At 60.5% G+C, this 11,545-nt stretch overlaps 1 protein-coding gene across 1 annotated transcript; it reads right to left on the bottom strand.

Moving 5' to 3' along the window:
* Positions 1 to 4,433: 4,433 nt before the first annotated feature.
* CHLRE_01g013050v5 (uncharacterized protein) lies at positions 4,434 to 11,545 on the bottom strand. Its single transcript, XM_043058344.1, has 13 exons — positions 11,325 to 11,545; positions 10,785 to 10,913; positions 10,445 to 10,540; positions 9,519 to 10,079; positions 9,162 to 9,237; positions 8,759 to 8,920; positions 8,289 to 8,386; positions 7,906 to 8,039; positions 7,507 to 7,596; positions 6,882 to 7,029; positions 6,309 to 6,649; positions 6,049 to 6,133; positions 4,434 to 5,812 (listed from the first exon to the last, which is right to left on the bottom strand). Exons 1-13 carry the CDS (start codon positions 11,442 to 11,444, stop codon positions 5,429 to 5,431), a joined length of 2,424 nt encoding a protein of 807 aa, XP_042928258.1. The 5' UTR covers positions 11,445 to 11,545; the 3' UTR covers positions 4,434 to 5,428.

The following is an 11,545-nucleotide window of genomic DNA, read 5'->3' as shown; positions in this document are numbered from 1 at the left end:
CGGGCTACCGGTCCACCATCACACCAGCCTCCTTGGCCGCTATTCCCATCTTCACCCCAGGTACTGAGGATGCCATCGATTGGCTAAACACCATTGACCGGCTTGGGAGGGTGTTTGGATGGGATGGTCACATGAAGCTAGATATTGCGAAGTGCCGTCTCAGTTGTAAGGCCCGCACCTGGGAGCGAGGCCTAGACCTAAAAACATGGAAAGCGTTCCGTGGAGCGCTCCTTGATCGGTTTGGCATCAGCAACTGTGCATTGCATGCCCAGCTTTCGTACTGTCATCAGCACGATGATCAATCTGTGCGTTCTTACTCCGACCGTTTCCTGCACTTACTTTACAGGCTAAACATCATTCCCGGCACCATGCAAATGTACGGCTTCCTTCGGGGACTGCACCCGTGGATATATAGCCAGGTATACCTGATGCAGCCAGTTGACCTCCACGAAGCCATTGACTGTGCAGTATACGTGGAAGACCTTGGGTGGCAACAGGAAGCCTTTGAACAAAGAACCCCAACACACATGCAAACGAACTCACACGCTTACCGTGTCGAGGCCAAGAAAAAAGAGTTAAACACATTAATAGCAGATTTTAAAGACAACAGTGGCAATGATATAACTAGGTTGAATGCCAAGCTAGATGAACTTCGGCATGGTGTCGAAACACTTGCCGCAGAAATGGGTGTGCATCTGAGTGATCAGTGCCTGCATGATTGCGACTATACCAATGCAGACGAAGAATACGAAGAATATCAAACATCTGAACATGTGGAGAACGAAGCAGCATCACTGCGAGACCCCCTGCAGAGCGACATCCCACGTTCTCCCCCATCGTGGGTGTACGATAGCCCCAACCCCTGCTATGACCCTGCTGTGGCCGCACTCCCATTCCACGCAGGCGATGCATCCGTAAGCCCAAGTGCGCAGGATACATGCCTAGTGACGAATGAAGGTGAGGCGATGAATGGCTCATACACGCATATGGTTGACCCCGGGGAAGATGTTGTTTGGGGCCAACTTGAAGCACGGTTGCCCTCTGCTCAGGGTGCCAATGGCACTGCTGTGCCATGGATGCATGATGACAGATCCCCTCCGCCCTTGGATAAAGGCACAAACAAACAAGAAGACTGTGGAGTAGAAGATGGGTTTGATACGATTTCGTGCTATCTGCATGACATTCCTGTGATGAAGGCTGCGCCGCCATTTCCACGGCATATCCAGCTGGTCAGCGCTATTAATGACCCACCGGCCTCTCATACCAATACCGCTACAATGCTCTCTTTGACCCTGATGCCAGGCGGTTGGCTTGCAATCATGATGCACGGATCCGCTTCACCTCATTCCGCTGTGTTATCCGAAGCTCCGAAGTCCAAGCACTCCATCACTAATTGCTTTGAATGCATGCCACCAGTGGGCCCCACTGGACCGGGCCCGCCCCCCACCTGCCAAACACCCTATGCTCCTACGCGCAGGGCACTGCGCCGGTTAGGGCGGTCTTGTCGCAAGGAATGGGTGTTAAACAATGGCTGGGCACGGAACATTATTGGCCTGGTATCAGGCGAGATCTGCGCAATGCCAGAGACATGCGCCAAAAAATTAAAAACGCAATAAGAAAATGTAGCAGATAAAATAGGTGTTTCCAACTAAAGGCCCGGTATGGGTGTCAGTATGCGGGTCCCCGGTATGAATGCCCTACCGACCCGTGGAATGAATGCCCCAACCATCTAATTTAATAAAAAAGGAAGACAAATGACATGATGACATGTGTAGATACGGTGCGTGCCGCCACCCCATAAATAAGAGGTTGTCCGTGCCAAAATCGGTACGGACCACCTGCTTGCTTGTTCCCCCCAAGAAAGTGACGTAGGCCTGGTACAGGCCCTAGCAATAACCCGTGCTTTATATGCACGTGCCACAAATAAGTGTACGTGCCACCACGCACCCATGTTGTGGGTTCGTGCTAAACAAAAAAGGCAAAAACAAAGTTGGCTCGGGACCAACAAAATAGTGTGATATCTCAACATCCAAATGCACCCAAACCGGACAATCCGGACCAAAAAAATCGATTGTGGTAGCCCAACTATCCCGACTATGTTTTCCTGAAGGAAAGGTTGCTTTGCAGTTTGCTCCCCTGCCTGTGCCTGGGATAAAAGAGTGTGTGCCATGATTATTACCCAGGGCAGACAACTAACAGTGAGGAGTGACTAATTAATGTGGGTTCTGCTAGGAGCGGGCCATGGCATCCACGTGCAGGGTTGGACGGGGACGCCCAACTGTAGGCCCGGTAATGCTACAGCTGTAGCAGGTAAGCGCGGACTTCGTGTAAACGCGTCTGCCATGTTTCCTAGCTATGTTCATAAATTGTACGAGGTTCGTGTTTGGAGCTTTCAAGGTTATTCACCAAGCAGCGACTACTGATCAAGATTTGCTGGACAAGTAAGAGCGTGTGCGTGTGTAGGGTGAGTGCTTGTGCGGCGCGGCAATCGGCACTTCCCAGTGTTTCCGATGCGCATGCAAGCCGGCGTTCCTAGAAGCCCAGTACGTGCAGGTGTTATTCTTATTCTTTAAGCGTGTTTATTTAGGTAAGCAAACAGACCCACGCCTGCGCGGCGTTGGAGGTGGACTTCACGTTGAAGAAGGTCTGTTTACGAATGTGCACTGCGCGCAGGTGTGAAGTACGGCAGTTGGGCCCCGGTGGTCCCCATATTGAGGGTTGGACCCACCATCGAAGAAGGTGGTTGGCAGTTGCCCAAAAGTACTTAAGGGCTGACCGCGCCGAGCTGTGACAAGCTATTGCCACAAGAGCCTAGCCAAGTACAAGAGTAAGCCCCCCAACCGACTGCCAAGTCACACATGCTCAAGTGAGCCGTCTGTCTGTGTTCCAATCTTTGAATAGGTAGTGCCGGCCGTAGGCCAGGCACGGCGCACGGTCGCGCCCTTTAGGTTTCTGTGTTTGATTGCTCTGCGGGACCCAACCCCAGTGCCTTCTTTGTAAGCGTCAAGTAATACTACCGGTACACGGTCTTTGCCCGTCCCGCCTTCCTCTCTAACTCCCACTCAGCGTCTCAGACCTGAGACGCTGAGCAAGTCAGCCTTAGCTATTGGAATAGTCAGCTATAGCAGCTATTAGCAACAAGTCAGCGAGTGTTCTGCTTGCGTGTAGATCCGTTTCCCTTCCCGACACACAGGTTCTCCCTGCCAGGGGTATCAAGTCAAGTCCCGACCAAGACTCCTTTCCCTACCGCCTCCTCACCACCTACTCTCACCCTCTATCCCTCGTCTAGTCTTCTTCTTCTCCTCGAGTGCCCGTCGCCTCCTTCTGTATTCTGTCGTGTCTGCCTCGTGTGAGAGCGTAAGCCACGTGTTAGGTGTGTTGCGTGCCAGTCAGGTCGTTCCCATACCTGCGAACGCTGGTGTATACTCAATCAAGGGAAGGTCAAAATCGTAGTGGGTCTGTCTTCATACAGCTGCTGCGTGGCTCTAGAGACTCGGTGACGCCTGCGCCAGTACGCGAAAAAATCTGGGTTCCTGTATATAGGGCTCGCGCGTCTTTTGATGCTACAGAGATGCAGTCAAGGTGGTGGGTACGCGATGACACCATGCTCAAGAGCACTGCAGAAGGCTTATGCGGGGTCGGGTATGGGGGGAGTGGGACGCGTGCGGTGGGCGTTCTGCTTTCGCTGAGGTATGCCGACTTGTGCACGTTGACTGGGTATGAGGCTGTACGAGGTCGCCCGCAGTCTAGTACTCTTGCGTGCTACTGACGTTGCCAAGTACAGTTACATGGTACAGCCTGACCACGATACACAGTAAATGAGGGTATGCAGGCCTTGAATCAGCCATACTAAATAGGCATAACAACCGTTTGGGCAATGCAGGCTTAGCTTGTGCGGGGGCAATTGCGTTGTCGCTTGTTCCAAGGTTATTCCCTGTTGGACAACGGCTTGCCCAAGGCGCCGGGAAAAGTTCGGCACGGCCAGGGCAGCTGTATCATAGAGAGTAGGACATTCTTATTTGAGCAGCGAGGGCACCGCATGAGACTGTGGCACGCAAGCTGACCATGTGCGGAGGTCGAGTGAAGGGCCGGTGGCGGCACGAGGTGAGTTGTGTAGCGATGGAAGTTACGGAATGTCTGGATGGGAAGTGGGTAACGCATCCCGCCTGGCCCTTGACCAGCAAGGACTTGTTACGGTTGTCAAATTGCGTGGGTCTCTGTGTTGAGTACAGCCAGGGCGGCTTGTGCTTTTTGGCTTTGCATCGACCCCTGAGCGTGGGTATCGTGGTCACAGCTTGTCTCCGATGGGTTATTTTAATCAGGAGAGGTTATTGGTGATCAGGGTAAACCCCTGCATCCCTGGTGGTGGTCATGTGGGTCATTGCGAGGCATTCATATGGGCCGGTCTGGTGGTGAACTCCAAAACCAGCCAAGCTTGTTGCAGAGACGTCACGTTGGCGCCTGGCCGAGTACGACTTGGCGGAATGGCAGAGGTTTCTGCGTGCCGGCATAGCACCAGTGTTTACATCGCCACTTGTGCCGGGAGATGAGCAAACCGTGGCGGCGTGACCGTGCCTGTGGCAACATGTTCAACATGTAACTGGACATCCAGCCCAAACAAGGCAAACCCCCCAGGCTCCAGAGTCGACCCCATCAGACCATTCATTCGCCGCCTACGAATCCTATGATTCCTATCCCGCCAGTCGGCCGTGTTTTATGTACAGAAGCCGTGTTGATATGATACATCCCAAGAAAGCCTGCGGCACGCGCGATAGTTTCCCTGCGCTCCTGCGTTGTTCACCAGGCAGCACCAGAGGGGCCCCCGGTACATCAGGCGCGAACCCTGCACCGTACCCGCACACACCGCACCATACTACGGTACCCGCGCGCATGCTCAACTGCCCAGTAACACCCCCCACCCCCCCGCCACCTGCCGGCTCGCGCCATTGATCACTTTGCCTGGATGGCCCGCTCGCTGTCGTCCTCATCCTACATGCATAAAAAACAGCACCACACTTCCGCACCCATCACTCTTTGGACCAGTCGCTGCCCTCCTGCATCCGTACGCACACAGCACACACTTCTCGGCTCCTCGCCCAGGTGCCTGGCGGCGTGACGCGTGCCCGCCCCATGCGCCCAACATACACACACCTACCTAAACACACGCTGCGTTTCCGTTGTGTCACCCACACCTACGGCCTTGTCGTCTCCTGTATCCTGGCGCACACGCGGCAGCAACCCACTGTCAGCGCCACTCCTGCCTCGCGCCTGCGGGGGCGGCTCTCATCGCTAGATTGCCGATATCAGCCAACATTGTGGTCGGAGAGAAACCGGGCCACAAACGTACACACGCTGACTCGCACGCTGCATGCACACTGCCTACGTACCTCCACCTGCGCGTCTAGCCGCTTCAGCCGCTCCTGGCGCGTTACTCATCGGCCGCCTCTTCACCTTCCGCGCTGCCGCCGCTGCCAGGCGCCTCCTCCGCGTCCGTCTCCTCCTCACCCGTCTCGTTGGGATCATACTCCAACACCGTCGGCCCGTCCTCGTCCTCATCCTCCTCCTCGTCCTCGTCATCATCTCCCTCCGCCTCCTCATCCTCCTCCTCATCGCTCTCTTCATCATCGCTGTCCTCCTGCCCCATGCCCCCAAACAGCGCCGCCACGTGCACGTCCCCACCACCACCATCATCATCCTCATCGTCGTCGTCATCAGTCCAGCCCGAGGGGCCGCCCCGCTCCCCCCCGCCGTCTCCGTCGTCGTCGCTGCCGAGGCCCTCCTCGCGTGCGTGGTTGCGCAGCAGCCGGATCGCCTGCGCACCACACACAGGCGAACACACGCGTTGAAAGTTTGCGTTGTCATGTGTCCGCACATTGTCTTGCCAGTAAGGAGAGCAGCCATGCGATGGCAAGGCACAGTGGCCATTTTTATAAAATTTGAGAACAGGCCATGCCGTGTTGATTCCGCCTCCCCTCATCCCCAGATCCAGTCTGCCTCACTCCTATGCCTGAGACAATCACACTCCACCCGCCCCGCCCCGCCCCTCACCATCATGGTTTCGTGCATCTGCCGCACCAGCGCCAGCGGCACGTGGCCGCTGCGCTCCTCGCGCTCCTGGGCCTCACGCATGAGCCTGCGTGACGTGCGCATGTGGAGCAGCAGCAGTGGGGTGAGTGCCGGCGGCAAGGGGAAGCAAGTTCCGTATGCTTGCCAGAGCCAAACAAACAGCGAGGCGGGGCTCGTTAGGCAGGGCGGCACTCACTTTAAATGTGCTGCAGGCGAACGCCCGCGTACACATCCTTACTCACGTGTAGTATCGGGCAATCTTAGAACTGAGCAGCTCTGACAGCTGCTGAGCCGCGTCCGTCACTGGGCCGCGCCGCGGCCCCGCCGCCGCCGCCGCCCCGCCGGAGGCGGCGGCGCTGCCGCCACGGCCTGCCGAAATGCCGTGCAGCATGCTGCCCAGCAGCCCCATCGCGCCGCCGCCGTTGCCGTTGCCGCCGCAGCCCGACCTCCAGGTGCCGCCGGCGCTGCTGCTGGCGCTGGCCGCGGCGGCTGCTGCGGCGGCGTCCGCGCGGGCGATGAGGTCTCGTGCGCGCCTGGTCTCGGGCTCACTGAGCAGCAGCTTGTAGCGGTGGAGGTCTCCCATCTGGCAGGCAGACAGAGAAATGGAGGCAAGTGTGCGGAGACGGCAAGGGTGAGGTTGGAATTGCTTTGCTTTGCATGACAAGCAATAACCCCGCCCACGGGGTTCCACGCCCCAGGCGTGACACCCCTGCAGGAACCTGCGCGAGCCCCAAGCACTCGCGCCCCCCCTCATCTCGCCCTTAGCTGTGCCCTCCCGGTGCCCGCCCTCCCGGTGCCCGCCCTCCCGCTCCCACCTCGCCGCAGGAGTAGATCCACCCTCCGAACACCAGCAGGTCGGTCCGGCTGATCGCCGCCACTGCACTCATGCGCTTGCCGGGCGGCGCGCCCAGCACGGCGGCGGGGTGGCCCCACACCGGGGCGGGGCAGGCGCCCACGTCCAGCCTGTGCGCACGTGTGTGTGTGTGTGTGTGTGCGTGCGTGCATGTGTGTGTGTGTGTGTGTGTGTGTGCGTGTGCTAAACACAAAACAAACGGAACAAAGCCGTGTGTGTGCGTGTGCGTGTATGTGCATGCGTTCGCTCGAGAGTTACGAGGCGAGAAGGGGGGTTTCTGTGAGCCTTGTCGCCTACATACGCGGGTGCCGGTCCGCGCCTCAGCCGGCAGCAACTGCCCTGGTCTGATCACGCCCTGCCGCCCCCCACTCCGTCTGGCCCCCTGTCTGCTCCCGTGTCTGCAGCCGCCCTGCTTTCAACCAGTCGTGCCTGGACCCCTCCCGCCATTCACGGACGGCTAGTCCCCATGCGGCATGGTAAGTGCAACCCACTGCATTGCGATGGCTTTTCGCCACTGGATCATTGGGATGAAGTACCCACCCCAGCCCCGCTCCGCCCCGCCCCGCCCGCCCGCCAGGCCGCCTCACCATGTGATGTGGTTGCCCAGCTCCAGGGAGCCTCCGAACATGAGCAGCTTGGAGCCCAGCAGCACCGAGGCGTGGCAGCGGCCCATCGCACTGCAGGAGGGCGGGGAAGAGGGGGGAGCGCAAAGATGGTACAGAGAAGTGTAGCGAGGTAGACAGCAGGCGTAGGGGGGGAGACGGAGAGGAGGTGGTTGGTGGGGGAGGGGGTTAAAGGGAGGGGAGGAGGGGAGGGAGCGGAACGGAGTAGGCAGGCCCAGGCCCAGACCCAAGCACACAGCAGGTGAGGCAGTCAGCGCTGTGACCCATTCGTCGCTCGGCGCTCACTTGCGCCCCCGGACTCAAAGGAGTTAGTGGGGCCTGCATGGACCTCAAGCCATGTAAAATGCTCATGCTCATGCTCACTTGCGGTCGTGGGGCTCATTGGCCGGCTTCACCTCGGCCCACTCCCAGCTCTTCAGGTCCAGTGTCCAGACGTCAAACAGGTCCACACCGCTGCGAGCCAAGTCGCTGCCGTTGCCGCCGCCCACCACCCACAGCTGCGGGCGGAGCAGAGCCGGAGGCGGCGGAAGCGGGAGGAATTGAGGGCGGTGAGGGCGGTGAGGGCGGAGGGGGAGGTGAGAAAGGACTGCACACGAGGATGGGGGTGGGCACCAGCGTTGAGCATGTCCAAGGTATGCGGGGTAGCAGGCAGGCGTGTGTGTCTCTGTGTGTGTGTCTGTGTGTGCGCGTGTGTGTGTGTGTGTGTGTGTGTCTGAGATGGGGGTGGTGTCCTGCGGGCGCCACACCTTGCCGCCGTAGCAGAAGAGCGAGCAGCCGAATCGCGGGCTAGGGCCGCCGCCGGTGGTGGTGGGGCGGTCCACGGTCAGGGTGCGCAGGTCGATCACTGCGCAGTGGGGGTTACACGCATGATTGTTCAAGAAGAAGCAAAGTTGTAGCCAGGCACAATAGCACAGCAGGCGGGGGGACGAGTGGGAGAGATTTAGGGTGAGTGAGGGTGAGACGGAGAGAGTGGCAGCGGATGAACGGGTGTGTGGGTTGAGCAGCAGGAGGCGGTATAAGTGGCGTTGCACAGGTGGGGCGTGCTCGGGGCGGGCAGGCGGAACCAGGAAATGAACGAAGGGACGAGGCACCAAGCGGCCGAGCATCACACACAGGCATCGCTTTCATGCCTCCCGCCGCAACCACACGACCCTCCGTCATCCCGCGCCCACCGCTCCATACCCCGTGTGCCCCCCCCCACCCACCCCCGCCCCACCGCTGAGGCGTGTGGTGCTGCCCCGCCGCGCAATGCCGCCGAACACAAACAGCCGCATGCCGTCCTCGGAGGCGCAGGCGGAGTGGTAGCCGCGCGCGCCCGGGTCCGCCCCCGACAGCTGCGGCAGGTACCACTCATACTCGTAGTCAGCGGGGTCAAGGTCTGTGCGGGTGGGTTACAATTGTGGGAGGGGGAGGGGAATGAGAGCGGAAGCGGACGTGCGTTTCAGGACATGACACACACGGTTTACCTGGGGCTTTGGCCCCCGGTGTGCTGTGGGGTTGGTAGCAATTACCCGCCCCCCACCCCTATGCCACAACCCCCAGGCCACTCCCCCCCGCCACTCCCTCCACCCAAGTATTTCCACGCCCCCCGCCCCCCCGTTCCCCGCCCCCGCTCGCACCCTCTGTGCCAGGCAGGTCACCGCTGAAGGGCCGCAGCAGCGCCAGACTGGAGATCTCAGCAGCATAGCCGCCCGCCTGCGTGGTGTAGGGGGTTGGTAGTTTACTCCAATCCCAAAGAAATCAGGAGCGGGGTTCCCAGCATGGTTAACCGTACATAGACGATGGCAGTCCTCTCCTCCCCCCCGCCTCCCCCCAAACCCGGCATTCGTGGTTTTCCATCTCTAACGGGCGGCCCCCTCCAGTTGGGACTGGAAGCTTTAAAAATATAATAACAAACACACACACACACACACACACACACACACACACACACACACACACACACACACACAGCGCCCCCCGCCCCCCGCCTTCACCTGCATGCCTCCGTACACGGCCAGCCAGCCGCCATCGGGGCCGCAGCGTGTGGCGCTGTGGCCGTACCGCACCGGCGGCTTGCGGCCAGCCACGCGCGGCACGCGCCACTGCCAGCCGCACGGCTCGTCCTGCTCAGGCAGCACCCAGGGCGCGCCGCCGGGCTGCGGCGGCTGGGAGCGGGAGGATGGCGATGTGGATGAGGATGGCTTGGCGGCGGATCCAGCCTCAGCGGCGGCCTCCGCCGCATCAGCGGCGGCTGCGGCCCCTGCAGTGGCGGCTGGGCAGCGCGAGGGGCCGGCCGCCGCGCCGTGGCGGTTTGGGTGGTGGTGGTGGTGGTAGGGACCGGCGCGGCGCTCCTCATCTCGGCCGGCCGGGCGCGCCGACGGCGGCTCCGCCGCGGCGGCGGCGGCGGCAGTTGACGGTTGATCGTTGGCGGTTGGCGCCACCCGCTCCAGAATGTAGAGGTCGTTGCGGATGCCGCTGCCCCAACCGCCGAACAGGATCATGGAGTCGCGCCCCCAGCTGGAGGCGGCGTGGCCCTCGCGCGGGCAGGGCCGCAGCTGCACGGGTGGCGGCGGTTGCGGCGGTGGGAGGATGCAACCGCGTCGCCGTACGGCACGAATGGCAATGAGGTCAATGCCAAAGCACACCCCCTTCTTATTGTCAACTTGCGGCGGTCGGCAACGCCGCAGGAACTGTCCTGGTTTCGACGCATCTGGGCCTTACTTCTTGGCACAACTCCTTAACTCTCCCCTACGTACTTGCAGCGCCGCCGCTGGCATGCCCCTGTTGGTCTTGGCCTGACACGCCCAACCCCTCCTCTTGCACGGTTTTTCCATGCCGTCCACATGGATACCGTACAAACAACCGGTGCTGTACACACACACACGGCGCGGTACCCGGACACCGGCACGCAGCCGCGCACCTGTCGGTTGCCCTCGGGCTGCAGGCGCTCCCACGCCCCGTGCGGGAGCTCGCGCAGCAGTAGCCCCCGCACCACCACCCCCCGCCAGTCACTTATCTGTGTTATGGGGAGAGAGGGGAGGAGGCACGGGGAGGAGTGGCAGGGAGGACGGCCAGCGGCCGGTGTCGTAACGCTCAGGCCCCGGGTGACATGCCCAACGCGCGGCTGCCCGACTGCCGCCCCGCGGCCCCGTCCCGCTGCTGGACCCTGCCTTTGCCCTGCTTCAACACCACATACACACACGCGCGCTACTCCACAAATCAATCTCCGCCGGCCTTCTGGCCTCCACCCCCCGCCTCGCCTGGCTGGGGTGCGGCAGGTGGCGCTCCTTGACGCGGGGGCACAGCGCGCTGTCGTACAGCTGCCGCCACAGCACCGGCGCCTCGGCCGCCGCCGCCAGCTGCTTGCATGTCAGGCTGGCAGTCACCACCTAGTGTGTAATTGGAGAGGGAGGGGAAGGACGTATAGAGGAAGGATTGCGGGGTGGCCGGGAGGCGGACAGCTGGTAGGTCCCGGCTGTGATACTCGAGCGACGTGGCAGCCCGGCCGTGGTGCGCACAGGATTCGGTTTCGTCTGTGCACGCATTTGCTTCCAGGTTGAATTTCAATGCTTGCGCGCAGCATGGGCTCCCAACCACAACAATGCGTGCGCAAGTGCAGCCCCGAGCCCTGTCCGGCGAAAAGCCCTTGTACCCAAGTTTGCTGCTCTGATGGTCCCTTGCGACATTTTAAGATTACAGTGAATAGACATGCCCGCCATGCTTCCAAGAAGCTGGCCATTACGCGTGTATTCGAGGCGAGGCCCGAAAGCGAACGTTGCTGCTTGCAGCGCTCAACCCACCTCGCGCGGCGTTAAAAAGCTGAGGATAGACACCAGGATGTTGCTGTCCAGCCTGTCAAGCAAGCACGCACTGCTTTCCTCGCTGAGCAAGGGTCCTGCGGGAGCATTGTCGCTTGCCATTTCGACGTGGCTTTTGCTGCGCTTCAGCGGCGAGCCCTGTGCCCAACCGCTCATCGCTTTGTATTATTGCCAAATACAAATACACAGTGCACGACGTGCTG

This window comes from Chlamydomonas reinhardtii, chromosome 1, assembly GCF_000002595.2.
Source record: "Chlamydomonas reinhardtii strain CC-503 cw92 mt+ chromosome 1, whole genome shotgun sequence".
NCBI lineage: Eukaryota > Viridiplantae > Chlorophyta > Chlorophyceae > Chlamydomonadales > Chlamydomonadaceae > Chlamydomonas > Chlamydomonas reinhardtii.
Note: the sequence above shows the minus strand (reverse complement) of the source record. Positions and strands in the feature narration are given on the sequence as shown.

Coding starts and splice junctions, on each gene's coding strand:
- CHLRE_01g013050v5 (XM_043058344.1), bottom strand. CDS start 11,444: ATGGCAAGCGACAATGCTCCCGCAGGACCCTTGCTCAGCGAGGAAAGC. Junction 8,040..8,288: donor TCTTCTGCTACGGCGGCAAG/GTGTGGCGCCCG, acceptor CTCCGCCCGCAG/CTGTGGGTGGTGGGCGGCGG. Junction 6,134..6,308: donor AAGATTGCCCGATACTACAC/GTGAGTAAGGAT, acceptor CACGTCACGCAG/GCTCATGCGTGAGGCCCAGG.